The 23,070-nt window shown below is 43.5% G+C and overlaps 1 protein-coding gene across 2 annotated transcripts in view; it reads left to right on the top strand.

Moving 5' to 3' along the window:
* dnaaf9 (dynein axonemal assembly factor 9) overlaps positions 1-23,070 on the top strand; it is a 188,772-nt gene that overhangs the window by 24,743 nt on the left and 140,959 nt on the right. For both annotated transcript variants that reach the window (XM_070866808.1, XM_070866807.1), the window contains exons 2-4: positions 7,148-7,227; positions 14,032-14,151; positions 18,523-18,647. In XM_070866808.1, the coding sequence (XP_070722909.1) occupies positions 7,148-7,227; positions 14,032-14,151; positions 18,523-18,647 (325 nt within the window). The remainder of the gene's footprint in view (positions 1-7,147; positions 7,228-14,031; positions 14,152-18,522; positions 18,648-23,070) is intronic.

Genomic DNA, 23,070 nt, shown 5'->3' with positions numbered 1-23,070 from the left:
GCGAGGACTGAGTGTTTCTGTTGCCATGGTGGAGGTTGGAGTGGCTATGCTTTGAGTCACTTAATGTTTAACTTTTCATAATCTCCTGATGACCACCCTGCCTCATGTAATTTCAGTGAAATGTAATTGGATTATTTAGTGGATAGAACCAGCGATTCAATTTCACGTAACATTGCTCACTACTTTCTGTGGTGTCTTACGCGGGTGGAAAAAGTTTCTGAGAGACTCTGGATTCTATCAGATCTTGTAATATCTTTTGCCACTTTATAATCTGGTTCCTAATGATGACCTGTTGCAAATTATTCTATGTAGCCGTAATCGAGGAATTTAGATAGACATTGTAATTTGAACTGGACATACCATTCTGTAAAAAAGCATTGAGCGCATTTGCATGTTATGTCTGACAACCAAAACTGCATATTTATGCAAAAGTTGGTTATTGTATACAGTCTCTATTCTTGGAAACATTTTGGGCCCAAGTTTCCACATGATTCGCGCCTGATTTTTAGGAGCAACTGGTGGAGAATGGACTATTTTAGAAATCGCAATTCTCCACATTTTTTTTTCTGCAGTTCTAGTCAGGTAGAACAGTTCTAGTTTAGGACAGAATTTTTTTCTTCAAAAGGGGGCGTGTCCGGCCACTGACGCCTGATTTGAAAGTTTCCACAGTGAAAATGTACTCCAAACTAAAATAGAATGGAGCCAGTGAAGATTTTTGTAGAACTGAAAAAACCTGTTCTACTCATTAAAAAAATCAGGCGCAGGTTACAAATTAGGCGTCCAGAACGAGGTGGGGGGGGGGGGAACGGAACTCATTAAATTTGACAATAAATCCTTATTTATACTTCGGAGAGGGAGAGGGAGAGGGTCGGGGAACAGGAGCGCGGGTCGGGTCAGTCGGGGGGGGGGGGGGGGGTGGGTCGGGTCTCGGGTCGGGGGTGAGCGGGTCTCGGATCCGGGGTGGGGGTTGGTGGGGGGGAGCGGGTCTCGGGGGGGGGGGGGGAGCGGGTCTCGGGTAGAGGGGGGGGGGGGGGGGGAGCGGGTCTCGGGTAGAGGGGGGGGAGGAGCGGGGGTCGGGTCGGCGGGGAGCGAGTGTCGGGTCTGGTCGGGCGGGGAGCAGGAGCTGGCCGTGGGAGGAGCCTCATTCACGCAGCCCCATTGGGCCAGGGCTAGGGGCTGCGTGCTTCGGGCCCCTCCCACACAGTTTAGGGCGCCTGGAGCTACTGCATTTGCATGCCGACTGTTCCGCGCATGTGCAGAGGTCCCGGCACTGTTTTCAGCACAGGGACCTGGCTCCGCCCCCCACAGCTCGTGCTGGCTGCGCCGAGGGCCACAGGACCTGTAAGTAGGTGGAGAATACCGAGGATTTTTTTAGGCGCCGTTTTAGGCGAGCTGGGCGCCCATTTTTTTTTCTTGTGGAAACTTGGGCCCATAATGTGCTTGTTTCTAAGTGTTGTGGTGGAATGTTCCCAAAGGATCTTTGGCACTGTTTCATGCAAGCATGCATGTCTCGTGGAATACGTCTGCCACAAAAGATGATCTAAGCTGGGTATTTGACTTATTGAAGACTGCAGTAGTATTTTTGGCCCTATATGTGAAAATTATACAAATAAATCTCTTCCTGATGTCAGCATACAATGAAAGAAATGGTGTCATTGCTTTCTACTTGGTTTATATAACTTCTATAATGTTCACTCATTTTTTTTTTGTCACATCTATCAATTTGCTGAATAGTAAAGCAGTCGTGATCTAGAAATCATAGCCGATAGGCAGTGATTAAAAAGAAAAAAGCAAGACTTGCATTTATATAGTGTCTTTTACGACCACCAGAGGTCTCAATGTGCTTTACAGCCAATGAAGTAATATTTTTAAGCATAGTCACTGTTGTAATGTGAGAAACGTGGTAGGCAATTTACACACAGCAAGCTCCCACAAACACCAATGTGATAATGATCAGATAATGTGTTTTGTTATGTCGATTTGAGGGACAAATATTATCTGGGACACCAGGGATAACTGCCCTGCTCTTCAAAATAGTACCATGGGATCTTTTACCCTGAGCAGACGGGGTTTCGGTTTAACGTCTCAGCCGAAAGATGACACCTCCTACAGTGCAGCGCTCCCTCAGCACTGTACTGGAGTGTCAGCCTAGGTTTTTTGTGTTGAAGTCCCTGCAGTGGGACTTGAACCCACAACCTCCTGACTCAGACAATGTACCACCCACTGAGCCATGGCCGACACCGTTTCTTTCCATTGTTCTAATTAGAAATTCTTCTCGGAGAAGTGACAGTTTTAAGTGATGTTCCAAAACTTAACTTTTCTGACAAAAATTGAAAAGTTCAAACTTGTCAACATATATGAAGAATACTGGGTTTTGAAAGCTTGCCTAACATTTGTTATTGGAGTTCCTAAATTTTATTTAATACAATATCTTTAATATTAACAAGGTTTTTACATTAGGGCAATCCTGATATCACAAGTTTAAAAAAAAAATCAGATTTGAGTATGAAATATTGAAATGAATGTAGATCATTTGGACGAGTAGGCTGGAATGTTGCATCATAACAAATGATCGATTACGATGATGCTTGAGCTATTCATTACTGATATCTGTCTGAAGAAGAGCAGGGAAGTTCTCCTGTTATATCTCATTCAACACAACCAAAATAAATTAACTGGTCAATTCCTTTGCTGTAATGGGACCGTTCAATGCAACTGCATCTTCCTTGCATAACAACAGTGACTATACTTGAAGTGCTTTGGGTTGTCCTAAGGACTTGAAAGGTACTATGTAAATGCAAGTTTTAATTTACTTTCTAATCTGGGGATGTGTGCTTTACCCTTGAAAATATTCTCTCTCCTTTCTTATTTCTGTCTGTACTTCTGGATTTCTTTTATGGGTTCTTACTTCACGGATGTCAGTTAACTGCTCAAGCAGCCGGCAGTCTATCTGACTGCAGGAACTGACAGCTGACTTCAATCCTGTTCTCGCCTGACGTACACAAATGCCGTTCCAGCAGGAGTGCGAATCCTGGCTGACATTCTTTTGCCTCCTCTCAATTCAGGGGTGCTAAGCCAATGCAAGGCCCTCCATGTCGCTCCGGCTGCAATCAATTGGTTAAATAAGCACAGACTCTGGATCTAATCTGGCACTTTTTCTGATCTGTGAGGTTCACCTACTATTATTAACTCATTTAGCTGGATAACCATCTGTTTTTCTACACCATCTATGTAGTTGTTGTTTTAGGGGTGGCAGGCAGTTCAGTTGATCTGAAATGCTAGAGTATCATGTTATTTTAAATTGCATTGGTATCAGGTTTTACTTCAACTGCATATTAGAGAATAGCATTCCTCGCATCTTTGGAAAACATTGTTGGTTGTGCACTTTATTTAGTGGTTGCGAATTCATTACACACTCAATGCTACAGCAGTAGAAATAGTTGTTTTAAAGTCCAGAATGTGGGCTTGTGTGGTTTTGTTTGGGAGGGGATGGGAATAGACATCCATGAACTATTTGAAAATTACACGGGCTCCTGTGGAGCCACTGAGTGCAGAAGTACAGAAACTCTTGTCCCAGTAATAGTACTTGCATGCTAGTCAGAAGGATGTGGGTTCAAGCCCCACTCCAGGATTTTACACACAATCGAGACTGTTACTTCAGTGCAGTGCTCTGGGCATTACTGGAGGCGCCACATACAGATGAGATGTTAATCCAAGGCTCTGCCTGTTCAGTAGGATGTAAAAGATTTAATGGCCCTGTTTGAAGAACAGAAATAGGATTCTGCTGGTGTCCGAGCCAACATTTGTCCTTCAGTCAATACCTCCAAGAATAGAGGATCTGTTTATGTATCACATTGCAGTTTAATTGACCTAGTTATGTGCAAACTGACACATTTGGTTTTTAATTATTTGACTCTTTTTGTTCGTTCTTGGGATGTGGGTGTCGCTGGCAAGGCCAGTGTTTATTGCCCATCCCTAACTGCCCTTGAAAAAGTGGCTGTGAGCCACTGCCTTGAACCGCTGCCGTCCTTGTGAAGGTGCTCCCACAGTGCTCTTGGGGAGGGAGTTCCAGGATTTTGACCCAGCGATGATGAAGGAACGGCGATATATTTCCAAGTCAGGATGTTATGTGACTTGGAGGGAACTTTCAGATGGAGGTGGTCCCGTGCGCCTGCTGCCCTTGTCCTTCTAGGTAGCAGAGGTCATGGGCTTGGGAGGTGCTGTCGAAAAAAAAGTTGCTGCTGTAATTATCTGGAAGTGACTTGTTTCAAACCACCAGTGATCACAGCCCAGGCATAACTTTGCCCCTGAGCTGACTTTTTAAATGCTGGCAATTGCCATGTGCACCCTTTTTTAATAGGGTACAACCAATAAAACTTGTAAATAAAGAAAAAAAAGTTTAAAGGAACTATAACAAATTAAAGTAAAATTCTATTTCCGGTTGTGATGATGCATCATAAAAGGGGTCAGAGGGTCTAGTAGGGAGGAGGAACCGAGGGAAATCTTTATTAGTCGGGAAATTGTGTTGGGGAAATTGATGGGATTGAAGGCCGATAAATCCCCAGGGCCTGATGGACTGCATCCCAGAGTACTTAAGGAGGTGGCCTTGGAAATAGCGGATGCATTGACAGTCATTTTCCAACATTCCATTGACTCTGGATCAGTTCCTATGGAGTGGAGGGTAGCCAATGTAACCCCACTTTTTAAAAAAGGAGGGAGAGAGAAAACAGGGAATTATAGACCAGTCAGCCTGACCTCAGTAGTGGGTAAAATGATGGAATCAATTATTAAGGATGTCATAGCAGCGCATTTGGAAAATGGTGACATGATAGGTCCAAGTCAGCATGGATTTGTGAAGGGAAATCATGCTTGACAAATCTTCTGGAATTTTTTGAGGATGTTTCCAGTAAAGTGGACAAAGGAGAACCAGTTGATGTGGTATATTTGGACTTTCAGAAGGCTTTCGACAAGGTCCCACACGAGATTAATGTGCAAAGTTAAAGCACATGGAACTGGGGGTAGTGTGCTGACGTGGATTGAGAACTGGTTGTCAGACAGGAAGCAAAGAGTAGGAGTAAATGGGTACAGTGGCAGGCAGTGACTAGTGGGGTACCGCAAGGTTATGTGCTGGGGCCCCAGCTGTTTACATTGTACATTAATGATTTAGACGAGGGGATTAAATGTAGTATCTCCAAATTTGCGGATGACACTAAGTTGGGTGGCAGTGTGAGCTGCGAGGAGGATGCTATGAGGCTGCAGAGCGACTTGGATAGGTTAGGTGAGTGGGCAAATGCATGGCAGATGAAGTATAATGTGGATAAATGTGAGGTTATCCACTTTGCTGCTAAAAACAGAGAGACAGACTATTATCTGAATGGTGACAGATTAGGAAAAGGGGAGGTGCAACGAGACCTGGGTGTCATGGTACATCAGTCATTGAAGGTTGGCATGCAGGTACAGCAGGCGGTTAAGAAAGCAAATGGCATGTTGGCCTTCACAGCGAGAGGATTTGAGTACAGGGGCAGGGAGGTGTTGCTACAGTTGTACAGGGCCTTGGTGAGGCCACACCTGGAGTATTGTGTACAATTTTGGTCTCCTAACTTGAGGAAGGACATTCTTGCTATTGAGGGAGTGCAGCAAAGATTCACCAGACTGATTCCCGGGATGGTGGGACTGACCTATCAAGAAAGACTGGATCAACTGGGCTTGTATTCACTGGAGTTCAGAAGAATGAGAGGGGATCTCATAGAAACATTTAAAATTCTGACTGGTTTAGACAGGTTAGATGCAGGAAGAATGTTCCCAATGTTGGGGTAGTCCAGAACCAGGGGTCACAGTCTAAGGATAAGGGGTAAGCCATTTAGGACCGAGATGAGGAGAGACTTCTTCACCCAGAGAGTGGTGAACCTGTGGAATTCTCTGCCACAGAAAGTGGTTGGGGCCAATTCACTAAATATATTCAAAAGGAAGTTAGATGAAGTCCTTACTACTCGGGGGATCAAGGGGTATGGCTAGAAAGCAGGAAGGGGGTACTGAAGTTTCATGTTCAGCCATGAACTCATTGAATGGCGGTGCAGGCTAGAAGGGCTGAATGGCCTGCTCCTGCACCTATTTTCTATGTTTCTATTCCAGTCCCTCCAGTGCCCACTGGTGAATACTGCATGCTCCATCTCCAGGCACACCTGGGCGCAAATGTAGCATCAAAGAGAGGCGGGCAGTCGGGCCGAACGACCCCACAACCGCCTGCTGCCTGGACCTGTTAATGGCCACTTTGGCTAGGCCCAGGAGCAGTCCCACGAGGAGGTTCCCTGATTTTCCCCTGAGCTGGTTCTGATGCCTCTTATCATTAACTGGCAGCCAAATTCCTGTCACCGAATATTTTCCCAGCTTGGTTATTTGCATGCAGTAGTAAAGAGAACATTCACAAAAACTGTTGTGTTGCAATTACTGCAAGTTGGTTAACACAGAGCAGGGCATGATGGGCGAGTGTCTACAAATTTTCTCCCCCACTCTCCAAGTGAAATTTACAGAACTAATAATGGGGCGCTTCCAGCAATGGTGGCATCAGTGAGGTTTAATAATAATTGAATTCAGGTTATAGCCCCGGGCGTAACATTAAAATATTAATGATTAGGTTGGCCATATACTTTATGGTAGGGTAAGTTGTTATAGCTACGATAGATTGCAATATAAAATTACGCTTCTAATACTTATACAGAGTTTACATTGCTGGTGATAAGCAAGTCTACGATGTTAGAAAACAAATTCTACAGAAATGCTTTTGAATATATTAACACTCTACACTTGTGTTATATAATAAAATGTCAATTCCTCACCTCTCGTAATTCTTGGTCGACAATGGATAGATTACTCCCAGTAAATGTCTACCTTTTTAGATTACTGACAGCTTTCAAAGCTTGATTTTTATGTTAAGGTGTGCACATAGTCTGCCCTCTGACAGTGTGTCCCTAAGCCTTTTCTATAATTTTTGTGACTGATAAATAAATACTAGAAAATATGGAGTGAAAAGTACTACTTGCTGTGCAAGATATTATAAGGATGTGGATTCTTTCTGCTTTGTGCAGGTTAGGGGACACTACCAAGACCGGTTATTTCTGTGTAACTATGTTTCTGTTCTGTTCTGTAGCTGCAGTCGTCTTCGTCAAGTTCAAGCCATCCTGAATTACAGCAACAAGCCAAAATCTGATGGAATTCTCTGCATTCTGGGTATGTTTAGGGTCTTGGAGTTCTTGTATGTAAACTTTGATCACAATGATGTAGCTATTTACTTGCCCAGTAAGTTGCCTTAACTGTTCACTTTCTTTGGTCATGAATATGTTAAGAGAAGGTAACTTTATGGTTAAGTAAAAGCACTTGTTTGGGTTTACCAGTATAAAAATCTTGCCCTTTTCCACCATTCATTTCTGATTGAAAAAAATGATGGAAAGCTGTTCTATTTTGTAGAACAGATAATTTTTATTATTGATTTCTTACTGCTTTGTTACCTCTTCAATGCATACTTCAATGCATAGGTCATGAATGGCTCTAAGAAAACTAGAAATTAGCATTTGGGATGAGTCTGGATGTCAACTTGATGCACCAAGCTGTGAAAGATAATCATAGAAATTTACAGCAGGGAAGGAACCATTTCGGCCCATCGTGTCTGTGTCGGCCGACAAAGAGCTAACCAGCCTAATCCCACTTTCCAGCTCTTGATCTGTAGCCTTTCAGGATACAGCACTTCAAGTGTACATCCAAGCACTTTTTAAATGTGGTGAAGGTTTCTGCCTCTACCACCCTTTCTGGCAGTGAGTTCCAGACCCCCACCACCCTCTGCGTGAAGAAATTTCCCCTCAAATCCCCTCTAAATCTCCTACCAATTACTTTAATTCTATGCCCCCTTGTTGTTAAACCCTCTGCTAAGGGAAATAGGTCCTTCCTATCCACTCTTGGCCCCTCATAATTTTATACACCTCAATTAGGTCTCCCCTCAGCTTCCTCAAGCTGTGGCCGACAGTTCAAGAATAACCTCCCTGCTCTTGTATTCTATGCCTTGGCTAATAAAGGCAATTATTCCTTATGTCTTCACCTTATCTACCTGGCCTGCTACCTTCAGGATCTGTGCTAGATGAATGTATAGGTAGCAAAAATTGCCGTGTATTAATTCTTAACTTTGTTCACGTGTCTCTGGATAACCATTTATGCTGATCCCAGTTGCTAATTTCCTATGCCAATGATATTCCTGTAACCCGTCATTGGAGCAATGTCCTTGTGCAAGAACCCTGAAATGGCGGTTTTCCAAATGGAGAAAGAGACCGGAATCAATTATCATTATATCTATGTCTTGGATATTTCCTTACATTTTTAATGATATAGATTAATGGAGTACTTTGGAGTTGGTACTGTAATAAAAGTTAATGGGTTTGTGTATTAGAAGGTTCCTCTCTGGGGAAACAGTAGCAGATCCATTAGAGTCATTACGGCACAGAAGGAGGCCATTCGGCCCATTGAGTCCATGCCGGCTACTTTGAGCAATTCAGTCAGTCCCATTCCCCTGCTCTCCTGTGTTACCTTAGAACAATCAATCACAAGAAATCCACAGTGAAATAGGACATTTGGCTCACTAAGCCTGAGCCCATATATGATTATTGTATCATGGACATTTCCCAAACACCTGCTGATCTCCTAATTTATGGAATACCTTCTCCCTCCCCAGATAAACTGTTAAGCTAGTAATCCTCAATTTGCCTACTCAGTATATGTCAGTTCAGCTCCTTTTTAAAGGTATCAAATTATGCCATATCAAATATCTTCTCGAGTCTGTTCCACATCTATACACAACATACTGAATTTACTGTGCACTCGTTATTTGGGCATTATCATTTCTGTCTGTTTTAGGTGGCGCGTTGATAGAATTTCCCATTAAGTGCACTTTTTATTTGTAATCAAGATGCAGGTGACATTGACAGGGCCTCAATTGTTGCTCATCTCATCTTCCCTCTGAGGTTGGTGCTGGGCTTTCTAGAAGCATAGAAACTTAGAGCCATTCGGCCCATCGTATCTGTGCCGACAGAAAAAGAGCAATTCAACCTAATCCCACCTTCCAACTCTTGGTCTGTAGCTCTGTCGGTTACGGCACTTCAAGTGCATATCCAGGTACTTTTTAAACGTGATTAGGGTTTCTGCCTCTACCACCCGTTCAGGCAGTGAGTTCCACCTTCTAGGTGAAAATAAGTTCCCATCCACACTTGTCTATTCCTTCTCCTGTTGTCTTTGTGCTAATGGTACTCTTGCAAATGGTGTTGGTTATGGAATTCCAGAATACCAATCCAGTGATAATGAAGGAACATCAATCCGGAACTCCGAAAACTGGACATTTTTGAGGCAAAACCCAAATTTCAGACATGAAAATCCAAGTCTGAAATCCGGAATCCTCGACCAAATTCGTGCTAGATTTTGGGTTTTACCAGATTTCGGATCTCGCCGCTCAACCCGGTACGGATTCGATCGAGGATTCCGGATTTCAGACAATTGATTTTCTTGTCTGAAATCCGGAAAGACCCAAAAACCAGAACGGACTCTGTCCCGAGGATTCCAGATTTCGGACATCGTACCTGTACATCAAAGTTGGGATGGTGTATGACTGAGGGGAACTCAGAAGTGATGCTCTTATCCTTCTACAACGAGATGGGGCTTCATATGCTCCAGAAGATGAAGCATTATTTAGACACGCTTCACAGCTCCAGTACATTGGCAATATTCCAAACTTTTTTCCGAGATAATTAACTTTAGAGCAACTATTCACCATTTTCTTAGTTCAATTTCCCCCTCTCTGTTTAAGTCAATGACTTTCGTGAAACTTTTGTAGCTCACTTTTCCAGCTTAGGTCTTCACAACTGTCCTTTCTATCTGTTAAACCTCGTCCCAGTCTATTTTTATTTTCCATAGAGGCCAATTCAAGGCATCAGTTTGAGTGCCTGTTGCATTGTTTGTATTGTGCTTGTCTTTTTAAGCTGACTGGTTTGCGGCCTTGTTTTTGGCAGTCTGCCAGGTTTCTTGGAGTCAGGTTAATCCTCAGAGCTGTTTCTGCCACTACCCCCTCCCCCGACCCTGCATGCAACCCTCCGCTCTCTGTTGTGCTGCTACAGTATTTTGTTTTTTCCGGTGCTATTGGGTTCACTATTCTGGATTTGCTTCTTGGTATTTTGCACATAGAATTGGCATTTGTTAGCTTATTTTATATTCAGTTTCAGTGTACACTGATTTGTTGTGAGGGGGGGGGGGGGGGGGTTGGGGGGGTGCAGGGCAGTGGGATGATTCAATTGAATCACTATGATTTGAGGGGAAAAAATAGTCTGCCATTTTTCCTGGAAATGACGGGCCCAAGTTTCGGGCCGCGCCTAGAACGGCGCAGCCCCGACCTGGACGTCCGTTTTTCGCTCCACAAAGTGCGCATAAAAAAAAACTTAAAGATTCTCCGGCTCCCTGTAGGTCCTCTGGAGTCGGGCGCGGCGCAGCACTAGCTGTAGGGGGCGGAGCTATGTCCCTGCGCTGAAAACCGTGCCGGGACCTGTGCATATGCGCGCCTCGGTGGGCACGCATGTGCAGTAGCTCCTGGCGGCCAAAACTGTGAGGGAGGGGCCCAAAGCACGCAGCCCCTAGCCCTGGCTGCATGGCCTCACTGGGGCTGCGTGCATAAGGCTGCCTCCCACGCCCAGCTCCTGCTTCCTCCCGACCCGACTCCCGTCCCCCCCCCCCCCAGACCCGACCCGACCCGCGCTCCCCCCACACCCGACCTGACATCCCTCTCCCCTCCCGTCCCCGGCGACCCGAACATCCCTCCATCCCACCATCCCCCCCCCCGACCCGGCCCCCCTTCTCCTCTTCCCCCCCCCCCCCCCCCCCCTTCGGACCCAACCTGACCCTCCCTCTCCCCCCCCCCCCCCCCCCCCCGACCCGACCCACGCTCTCGATCCCGGACCCGACTCGACCCAACGCCACCTACCTGTAAATCTGGTGCTGGGGACCCCGCCCCCCTCTTCTCCTTCCCCCGCCCCCAACCTTCTCCTTCCCCCGCCCCCGCCCCTCTCCTTCCCCCGCCCCCGCCCCTCTCCTTCCCCCGCCCCCGCCCCTCTCCTTCCCCCGCCCCCGCCCCGCCCACCTCTCACTCTCTACCCCCTCTCCCCCTCCCCTCGCTGTCAGAAACACAGACACAGACAGACAGAGAGAGATACACACAGACAGACAGATAGAGACACACTGGGTGGTGGGGGGGTGCTCCCGGTGCTGCAGTCGGTAAGCAGAAACTGTTTTATTTATTGATTTAAAAAAAAAATTATTTCTTATTCATTTTTTTTAAATTGATTTAAGGTTGATTTATTGATGTTTTTATCATTTATTATTGATGATGGCTCTTTATTTGTAAAACTGAAGTGTTTAATGTTTGTAAACTTCCCTTTAAACAACCCCCCCCATTTCCTACGTCTGATTTGTAACCTACGCCTGATTTTCTAAAGTGTAGACAAGGTTTTTTTGAGCGTACAAAAATCTTCACTTACTCCATTCTAAGTTAGTTTGGAGTAAGTTTTCACTGCCAAAACTTTGAAAACCGGCATAAGTGGCTGGATACGCCCCCTTTTGAAAAAAAAATTCTGTTCCAAAGTGAAACTGTTCTAACTGACTAGAACTGGAGCAAACTAAATGCCGAGAATTTGATTTTCTAAGATATTCCGTTCTACACCAGTTGCTCCAAAAAATCAGGAGCAACTGAGGCCGAAACTTGGGCCCGACATTTCTATTTTACAACGTCATGATTTTAAGCAAGATTTTAAAAATCAAACACACAAATAAATTATATGTTTAAATTTACCCATCTATTTTCCCTTAATTCCTTCATTAAAGTTGTAACTTCAATGCCTGACTGTCTTAAAAAGCCTGGGTAGTTGTACCTCAACAATTGGGAGCAGACATTAAATCTCTTCTGCGAACTCTGTCTGCATTTGTGCAATTTGTAAACTTTTCATGCATTCTGTGCATCAACAAAAGTTGAAGGGCAGAAACCTTGTCCTATGAGAATTTGAGATTCTTTGCCATTTAAAAGACTTTGAAAGAAATTGTACTTTAGATTCTCAATGCATTATATCACAAATGCTGTCTGCTATTGTAACTTGCATATTTACGATCATTGTTTCTTTGGCAATCAGGAAAGAAAACTCATTTTTAGTCACTTGTTTCATTATTCATTTGTGCATTGAGTTTTCAAAGTCTTAGAATGTTCCCAATGTTGGGGAAGTCCAGAACCAGGGGTCACAGTCTATGGATAAGGGGTAAGCCATTTAGGACCGAGATGAGGAGAAACTTCTTCACCCAGAGAGTGGTGAACCTGTGGAATTCTCTACCACAGAAAGTAGTTGAGGCCAATTCACTAAATATATTCAAAAAGAAGTTAGATGTAGTCCTTACTACTAGGGGGATCAAGGGGTATGGCGAGAAAGCAGGAATGGGGTACTGAAGTTTCATGTTCAGCCATGAACTCATTGAATGGCAGTGCAGGCTCGAAGGGCCGAATGGCCTACTCCTGCACCTATTTTCTATGTTTATCTTCTGAGACTTCATCTTGGAAATTAGGTAAATTAGTTTTGTCTATTTATGTTAACCATTGTATATTGACCAACTCACTAAATGGTAACTTTTCACATCTTTTAGGGAGTTGCGCACACAGCCCATTTTCTCTCCATTAATTTTAATAAGTTTACTCTTAAATGCTTTAACGCAAAGGTTTAAAGACAGAAACTGCTACAGTGGAAAAAGTATAGGTAGGTGGGTACAATACAAGACCCCGAGATCTCCTTCCCCAATTTTCCCAGATTCTAGAACATTCCTCAGTTCACAGAACCTCACTGCCATTTTTCCCGATCCCTCTATCTTTCTTCTCCTATGCACTGGGCCACCTCAAAGTACTACTGCATCCACACCATGCCTGAACCCTCAGTGCTCCAAATTCTTGTTTCACCCCAATGGTGATAAGTCACTGTCGCTGGTAATAGTATTTACCATTAAACACCCATGTTATTGTAATACCTCTGACTCAATGTGAGCACTAGCATGGGAATTGTGGATAATGATATAATTTTCTCCCCTGGTCCTCCATGATGGATCTTAAATTCTTCCCTAAGCAGTAATTGGTGTGCCTTTTGACCAGAACGGTTTCTCCCATGACCAGTATCTGAACTTGTGGTCATTCCTCGTTTTCTGCGCCCAGCTGACTGACTCTGCCCACGAAAAGCAAGTCGGCATCAGGCAGTTCTAAAGCTACCACTCTACTGCAACCATCATTTTACCCCTCAGTGATGCAAAAAAGCCTCCTTTTGAAATGGAAGTTGTGCTGAGGTTTTATTTAATGGCTTGAAGTCTGCACAAAATTGAGATTTTGTTTATATTTCTATGGTCTTCAGGTCTCGGTCATCTGTGAATTTCTGCTTGACTTGTTTAGATAGATCTCGTTATTGTTTCACAGCAGTATGGGGAAAGCTACAACTCTTTTGTTGCTGGGGAAAGCTACAACATGATTAATACACAGGCACACGTTTTTTTAATGGCCTCATCAACTTGTCCTGCCACCTTCAAGGATTTGTGTATGTGATCTCCCAGGTCTGTTCCGACAGTTACAGCCCCTTTAAAATGTTACCATTTAGTTTGTATTGCCTCTCCTCATTCTTCCTTCAAAAATGCATCACCTCACACTTCTCTGCATTACAGTTCATCTGCCCTTGTGTCTGCCCATCTCACCGGGCTGTCCTCCTGAAGTCTGCTGCTATTCTCCTCAATGTTGAACACATTTTCAAGCTTTGCATCATCTGCGAACTTTAAAATTATGCTTCCTGTACCCAAGTCCAGGTCGTGAATATGTATTAAGAGCAATATCTCGTGACATTTATGACCGTAAATAGTTTGAAGGAGCAATTTTACATATTGCACATTTGACAAGTTTTCTTTGTGTGGTTTCCAAGTAACTTGTGTTTTCTTTTGCAGGTATTGATAGCAGATATAATGAGGGCTGCAGAGAACTGGCAAATTATCTACTGTTTGATCTGTATAACCTGACAAACATTGATTCTGACATGACTGATTTGCCGGAAGAAGTGCTCGATGGTAAATATATAATCAGAGTAAATGACTTAATTATTCAACCTGAAAGACTGCCTTTTGTGATTTTTTTTTTAATACAGGCAACTCTCGATTATCTGCACACTGATGCAATGGGAAACCATTGTAACGGCATTTAAAATTCCGTGTGTGTGAGACGTCACTTTGAAACTCTGATGTTCCTCTTGAATGTTGTCTGTTGAACCTTGCTTATAAGCGCTCTGCCTTGCCTCAGCTCCCGCTGCTGCTCGCGCACAGGTCCACTGCCTCTGTCGAGCCTGCACTTGCCGCGCTGCTTTTAAGCGCTCTGCCTTGCCTGAGCTCCCACGCAGTTCCACTGCCCCTCATAATTCATTGAAATGTCACAAATAGTTACAGGAAGTAATCAACAAGCCTAATGGTCTTTAGATCTAGAGAACTAGAATTCAAGTATTAGAAGATACGCTACAGCTATTGGTTAGAGCACTCCTGCAGAACTGTAAGCATTAACTGTAATGTCAACTCGCTCTTATGGAGAATCATTTACCCGGCATAGCCCAATCCCCGAGGGACCCGGATAACCGAGAGTTGCCTGTACCAACTTTTTCCCCAATATTGTCCCCAATTAAGGCGAGGGATGTCCAGTTTGGGAGATTGGAACACCCCATTCGTGTTTGGGCTGGCCGACAAAGAGCCACACGGCCCTCGGTCAGCAGCCCTGAAGGTTACATGTAAAACTATGAACAATGACGGAAGGTAAAGAGCACCTGGCTGAACAAGTCCACCTCACACAACTGTGGCACCCCTTGCACCACAACATTCTATACTACGCCCTCAACTGGAGCCACGCCATCTCCTGGGAGAGGCAAAAAAACAGATGATAACCCATAAAAACTCATACTGGATTTATTGAGGAAATAGGAGCAAGAGCCTGCTCTGCCATTCAATAAGATCATGGCTGATCTGATCTTGGCCTCAACTCCACTTCCCTGCCCTCTCCCCATAACACTTGCCTTCAAAAATCTATCTATCTCCACCTTAAAATTATTCAATGACCCAGCCTCCACAGCTCTCTGGGGAAATTCTTCCTCAGTTCCATTTTAAATGGGTGACCCCTTTTTCTGAGCCTATGCCTCCTAGTTCTAGATTTCCCTCACTGTCACAGAACCCCAACTGCACCAGTGTTGCGTCTTCCACACAAACAGCCTGTGGCCTCTCGGTACAAACTTTCCATTCAGGAGGAGTTTTGTGCTTTGACACAACTGGGAACTGGATTGAGACTGGCATGACTCATTCCACATAGGACCTTACAGGCAGCAGACAGGAGGTTCATCCTGGCTCTTGAGGTGATCAGCTGGTATCTAACATTGGTGTAAGACAGGAGCTGGAAGTGCACTGGGTAAATCAACTTTTTAATCAAAGGCCACAATCCTTAGCTGTGTCTTACTTTAGGGCCAGTTTCACAAATTCTGCATTGCAGATGGGTAGCATGCAGGTGAGCCTGTCATGCCGAGCTCCTGATTAAATGGCACCAATTCTGGGAGATAAAAATGAGATGGCTATTCATCCATTCAAGCAAGTGGGGAGTATTTCTTCACAGAACTATCTTGTGCCTTGTTGATGGAGAGGTTTTGGGGAGTGAGTCACTTGCTGCAGAAAACCCAGCCTCTGACCAGAAAGGAAAAGGAGGTAGGGTAGATTGCTGGTTAAAGAGGAAAGTCAGGAAGGACATTAGCTTGGATGATGTGGAATCTTTATGGGTAGAGCTGCAGAATACCAAATGGCAGAAAACGCTAGTGGGAGTTGTGTACAGAACACCAAACAGTAGTAGTGAGGTTGGGGACAGTATCAAGCAAGAAATTAAGGATGCATGCAATAAAGGTACAGCAGTTTAATCTACATATAGATTGGGCTAACCAAACTGGTCGCAATACGATGGAGGAGGATTTCCTGGAGTGTATTAGGGATGGTTTTCTGGACCCAATATGTTGAGGAACCAACTGGAGGGCTGGCCATCCTAGACTGGGTGATGTGTAATCAGAAAGGACTAATTAGCAATCTTGTTGTGCGAGGCCCCTTGGAGAAGAGTGACCATAATATGGTAGAATTCTTTATTAAGATGGAGAGTGACACAGTTAATTCAGAGACTAGGGTCCTGAACTTAAGGAAAGGTAACTTCGATGGTATGCCACGTGAATTGGCTAGAATAGACTGGCGAATGATACTTAAAGGGTTGATGGTGGATAGGCAGTGGCAAACATTTAAAGATCACATGGATGAACTTCAACAATTGTACATCCCTGTCTGGAGTAAAAATAAAACTGGGAAGGTTGCTCAACCGTGGCTAACAAGGGAAATTAAGGATAGTGTTAAATCCAAGGGAAAGGCATATAAATTGGCCAGAAAAAGCAACAAACCTGAGGACTGGAAGAAATTTAGAATTCAGCAGAGGACAAAGGGTTTAATTAGGAGGGAGAAAATGGAGTATGAGAGGAAGCTTGCCAGGAGCATAAAAACTGACTGCAAAAGCTTCTATAGATATGCGAAGAGAAAAAGATTAGTGAAGACAAACGTAGGTCCCTTGCAGTCAGATTCAGGTGAATTTATAATGGGGAACAAAGAAATGGCAGACCAGTTGAACAAATACTTTAGTTCTGTCTTCACGAAGGAAGACACAAATAACCTTCCGGAAGTACGAGGGCGTAGTGAGGAGGAGGAACTGAAGGATATCCTTATTAGGTGAGAAATTGTGTTCGGGAAATTGATACGATTGTAGGCCCGGGGCCTGATAATCTGCATCCCAGAGTACTTAAGGAAGTGGCCCTAGAAATAGTGGATGCATTGGTGATCATTTTCCAACAGTCTATCAACTCTGGATCAGTTCCTATGGACTGGAGGGTAGCTAATGTAACACCACTTTTTAAAAAAGGAGAGAGAGAGAAAACGGGTAATTATAGACCGGTTAGCCTGACATTCGTGGGGAAAATGTTGGAATCAATTATTAAAGATGAAATAACAGCACATTTTGGAAAGCAGTGACAGGATCGGTCCAATTCAACATGGATTTATGAAAGGGAAATCATGTTTGACAAATCTTCTGGAATGTTTTGAGGATGTAACTAGTAGAGTGGACAAGGGAGACCAGTGGATGTGGTGTATTTAGACTTTCAAAAGGCTTTTGACAAGGTCCCACACGAGATTGGTGTGCAAAATTAAGCATATAGTATTGGGGGTAATGTACTGACGTGGATAGAGAACTGGTTGGCAGACAGGAAGCAGAGAGTCTGGATAAACGGGTCCTTTTCAGAATGGCAGGCAGTGACTAGTTGGGTGCCGCAGTGCTCAGTGCTGGGACCCCAGCTATTTACAATATACTTATCCCACGCCTTTTGAAAAATAAGATTGAGTCTGCCTCACCACCCTTTCAGGCAACGCATTCCAGAAACTAACTACTCACTGTATAAAAAAAAAAAAAGTTTTTTCTTATTTCGCCTTTGGTTTATTGCCTTAAATCTGTGTCCTCTGGTTCTCTTCTCTTCTGGGAACAGTTTCTCCTCGGTCCAGACCCCTCATGATTTTCTCAATCTCTTCTCAATCTTGTTTGCTCCAAGGAGAACAATCCCAGCTTCTCCAGTCGATCAATGTAACTGAAGTCCCTTATTCCTGGAATCATTCTCGTAAATCTTTTCTGCCCCTTTTCTAAAGCCTTTACATCCTTAAGTTTGGTGCCCATAATTGGACAAAGTACTCCAGTTGGGCCAAACCAGTGTTTTATACAGGCTCATTATAATTTCCACACTTTTGTACTATATTATATATATATATATATATACCTCTATTTATGAAGCACAGGATCCCATAAGCCTTTTTAACTGCTTTGTCAACCTGTCGTGCCACCCAACGATTTTTGCACACAAACCTCCATGTCTCTCTGTTCATGCACCCCCTTTAGGATTGTACCATTTAGATTATATGTCCTCTCATTCTTTCTATCACTTTTATCATTTCACATTTTTCTGCATTAAATTTTATCTGCCATGTGTCCGCCCATTTCACCAGCCTGCCTATGTGTTCCTGAAGTTATCACTCTCCTCCTCACTGTTCACTATACAGGTACTTCCAAATGTTGTCATGTTGCAACTTAAATATATTTTTTTAAGAATCATTACAATAAGACTGACTTTCTGGGTTCCTAGTGCTATAAGATGCTAAACTTTCAGATTTGTACACATAGAAGATCAATCCCATTTTCTTACCAAAGGCAGCATTACAAAATAATCATTAACCTTTCCAATTGCTAACTAACTGGCAGATGATCCTGGCTTCTTTTGTGGACTTGCTGATATGAAACACTGACGGTTGAAAACTTGATGGTATTTTGTTCCCTTTCTGTTTCAGATGTAATTCTGTTGATAAAGTCGGAGAGTGTTCATCTGTACTGCAACCCTGTAAATTATAACTATCTCCTGCCTTATGTTGCATACTGGAGAAACCTACACTTACACTGTTTGACAGAAAAAGAAGTAAGTTGTAAAATAATACTGTTTCAGAATATTTTAGCTGAAGAGGTACGTAAGGTTCATCATATTGCAATATCATTATTGAGAGATTTATTTTTCAGTGATTGATCTGAAAATCTAACTGAAGGAGATGAATGTAGCATTAATACCCAGTCCTATATTTTTCCATAGTTGAGAAGAACTGTGTAGAAAGAATTGTACACAGTTTATTTATTACTGTCTGTTTCCGCACTGCTGGATCTATCCATCATCTCTGTTGTGGCTTGAAACTCTGGTCACTTGCTCTTATCAGACTTGGTGCGCACTGCCCTGTTTTTCCCACCAACCCGCTTTGCCTTCCTTTTGGCAAGGGGTGAGGCTGGGCTTGTTGATGGAAGTTAATAGGATGGGAATGGTGACAGAAGGAATATCGGGGGTGGTAAGGAAGCAGAATTGCGAGTTGGGAGTGAGAAAGTTTGGCAAGGAGGAGTAGGGGTGGAGATGAGCTTTTGGGGTTAGAGGAACGGACATCCAGCAAAGGTGAGAGTACTTTCTTCCTCTTGTGATGTTTTCTACTGCTTCCTTCCTCCTGCTGCTTTCCACTGTTGCTGTGTATACTGGCCAGATGTCGTTTCCCACTAGTGACCCAAACGTTCATGCAACTCTGCCACTTTTGGCCCCAAAGTCTCTGTGCAGTCCTGTAACTGAAAGGAAACCCCAACCCTGGCAGGACCTTTCACCCATGACACCTGCATGTTTCCCTTACCAGTCCCTCCCATGACTTGCCTTGCACCCTTCACCTAATACAGCCTGGCCTCCCTCTTGCGCCACCCCCCAGTTCCCACCGGAGAGGCAAAAAGAGAGAGTGAGAAGCAGACTAGGATAGAGAGGAGAGAAAAAGAAGCACGATAAAAATGACCGAGAGAATCTGAAATGAAGACAGTGCGAATGGGTAAGAAAGACCGTTTGTTCTGACTTAATATAATTAATGCTATGCGAGATCTACCAGCAATCTATTGGAAGTATGTTGGCACATGCAGATACCATGGATTCAGACGAAAAATCATCTTTTAAGAGGAAAAAAAAAAAGACCAGATGCTGAGTATTTCTGACTTGTACTAATTGATCTCTGCCTTTTTATTTAAGCTTTGATCTTGGCCAGAGTTTCTTTAAACATTAGATGTCGTGGTCTTAAACAGTTAGGAAAAAAATGTAAGCACTATGGGCCCAAGTTTCCACGTGATTTGTGCCTGATTTTTTAGGAGCAACTGGTGGAGAACGGACTATCTTAGAAATCGCAATTCTCCAGATTTTTTTTTCTGCAGCAAGTGAAGATTTTTGTAGAACTGTTCTACACATTAAAAAAAAAATCAGGAGGAGGAGGAGGAGGAGGAGGAGATAACGTTGCACTACGGGGAGGATCTGTAGTAAAGGTTGTCAGGAGAATCAATTCGAGAGTGATTGTAAGGGCCTTTTTGACTCTTGCCAATCATCTAATTACATCTTTATTTGTTCAGGACAAATTAAGGGCATTTTATAGTGATGGGACCTGTAATTTTTCAATCAGTATTGATCACTAATCACATGCTGCAGAATTGAGAATAAAATGAGAAAAGTTACAAATAAGTACTTTGCTACAATGTCAGGGTTAATAAATCATGGATTCTCCCCACCACCCCGGTCCACAGTACAAGTAGAAGCAGAACTAGGGTATGTCATCCCATGAGGAAGGAAATGGAGTTCATCTCAGTTGGCTGACAGATTTTATTTTATAAAGCAAGAGGGGTTGGAATAAAAGAAAGGTTCTATAATGTTATTGATCGGGACCAGGTACCCTGTTTTCTCTCTCTCAATTCATGTGGGAAATGTTCTTTGCCTGAAAAAAAATGCGCATGCGCAGAACGGCCGTTGCTATGGATGCCACCCTTGCATGACTGAGTACATCGCTAAGGCCCATTTCACATTGGTAAGGCTATCGCCCAAATTAAAAAAGCAAAACTAGCAGTTTTTAAAATGGGCGATATTTCAATGATCCTGAAAAATAAAAAAAGCACTAAGGCTGGAAATACTGCCCATTTTTATCCCTATTATAGTACAATTCTTCATTCTGTAACATGATTTGAGTTTTCTATCAAGTGCTTAATATTTACTTGAGAGCCCAGCTCTGAGTCAGACAAAGAGTGGTTATGGCACTTTCTCGTTTACAATGAAAATCCCAAAACAATGAACATTTACAAAAATATATTTTTTGAAGTTGCAACTATCTTCATCCTTCAAGCCAATTTTTATTGCCAATTTATTGAGATTTTCCAGTTTTTATTTTTATGATAAAATTCGGGGGGGTGGGGGCAGAAATTATACTTCAAATAACTAAAGAAAATCAGTAAAAATCTGATTTATCTTTGTCTACAAAATCTCAACAAAATAAACAAAAGACCAACTAGGCACAGTTAACCTAAATGACAATTGCTTACAATTCACAGACACCAGTTTCATGCAGGCAGTTTCAAAAAGAATGTAATGCAAGTTTCCACTATCAAAATAATGTTATCTATTTTAGCAATAAACTGCATAGTATTTGTAGGTGTACCGTGTGATACAAAAATGACCATTCAAAGCAGCATGTAACCGCATTGTGTCTTGGTGCACAATTTATTTTAAATGAAATCTGAACGTCAATGGCAAAACATGTTTTGCAGTTTATGCTATGCACTCTATGGCCCCAAGTTTCGACATGATTTGCTCCTGATTTTTAGGAGCAACTTGTGTAGAACGGAGTATCTTAGAAATCGGAATTCTCGGCATTTCGTTTGCTCCAGTTCTAGTCAGTTAGAACAGTTTCACTTTGGAACAGAATTTTTTTTTCAAAAGGGGGCGTGTCTGGCCACTTACGCCTGTTTTCAAAGTTTCGACAGTGAAAACTTACTCCAAACTAACTGAGAATGGAGTAAGTGAAGATTTTTGTACGCTCGAAAAAACCTCGTCTACACTTTAGAAAATAAGGCGCAGGTTACAAATCAGGCTAAGGGAATGGTGGGGGGGAGGGTGTTTAAAGGGAAGTTTACAAACATTAAACACTTCAGTTTTACAAATAAAGAGCCATCATCAATAATAAATGATAAAAACATCAATAAATCAATCAAAAAAAATTAAGAAATAATTTTTTTAAAAATCAATAAATAAAACATTTTCTACTTACCGACTGCAGCACCGGGAGCCCTCCAACAGCGTGCTGGGATGCCCCCCCCCCCCCCCCCAGTGTGTCTCTGTCAGTGTCTCTGTCTGTCTGTGTGTGTCTCTCATTCTCTGTCTGTCAGTGTCTGTGTTTCTGACAGCGAGGGTTGAGGGGGGGAGCAGGGGGAGGGTGGGGGTGGGGGGGGGGAAGGAGATGGTGGCGTTGGGTCGGGTCGGGGGGAGCACGGGTCGGAGGGAGGGAGAGGGAGGTCAAGTCGGGTCCAGTGGGGGGGGGGAGCGGGAGTCGCGGGGGGGGTGGGGGGGGAGCGGGAGTTGGGTCGGGAGGAGCCTTATCCACACAGCCTGAGTGAGGCCATTCGGCCAGGGCTAGGGGCTGCGTGCTTCGGCCCCTCCCACACAGTTTTGGGCGCCTGGAGCTACTGCACATGCGCGCCCACTGTAGCGCGCATGTGCAGAGGTCCCGGCACTGTTTTCAGCGCAGGGACCTGGCTCCGCCCCCTACTGCTCGTGCTGCGCTGCGCCGAGCTGCAAACGACCTGCAGGGAGCTGGAGAATCTGGAAGTTTTTTTTAGGCGCACTTTGTGGCGCGAAAAACAGGCATCCAGGTCGGGACTGCGCCGTTCTAGGCGCGGCTCGAAACTTGGGCCCTATATTCTGATCATTTCCACCCCCCCCCCCCCCCCCCATAAAATAACAGGAGTACACAAAAAATATTTGAGTTGTGTTTTGGCATCAGCTATTTCCTCTTCACATTACTGATGTTAGCACAGGGTTGTTTATATAACTTGGATGTTCATTGAAACAGTCATGACTTTATAGTCTCTGGGGATTAAAAAAAACTAAACACATTTATTTTACAAGAAGCAAGAAAATATTATCCTGACCCAAGAGTGATATCTTGCAATTTCTTAAAATTATTTTAGTTGCAGATGTTCACTTTTATCCCACTTCCACACCTCAGCACGCCTTCTTGGAACAGCATAAACTTTGACTCACTGCAGGAGATCCATATAGTATGTCACACTAACTTATCTGTAAGAATCTTAAAATGCTGAGTGCTTCTGAACTGCAATCTGATAGAATGGATATACTGCATGCACATCTCTGGACTTGATTCTTGGTAAAATGAGCACATTCGAATCTGCAAAGTTTGTAAAGCTTGAGTGGCCTCTTATGTTTTCTTACAGTTATGACACTTTGCCTTAGTGGGATATAACAGTTTTACCAGACTATTACATGAAGTATTCCATAG

The sequence above is a fragment of the Pristiophorus japonicus genome, chromosome 2 (genome assembly GCF_044704955.1).
Source record: "Pristiophorus japonicus isolate sPriJap1 chromosome 2, sPriJap1.hap1, whole genome shotgun sequence".
Lineage (NCBI taxonomy): Eukaryota > Metazoa > Chordata > Chondrichthyes > Pristiophoridae > Pristiophorus > Pristiophorus japonicus.
Note: the sequence above shows the minus strand (reverse complement) of the source record. Positions and strands in the feature narration are given on the sequence as shown.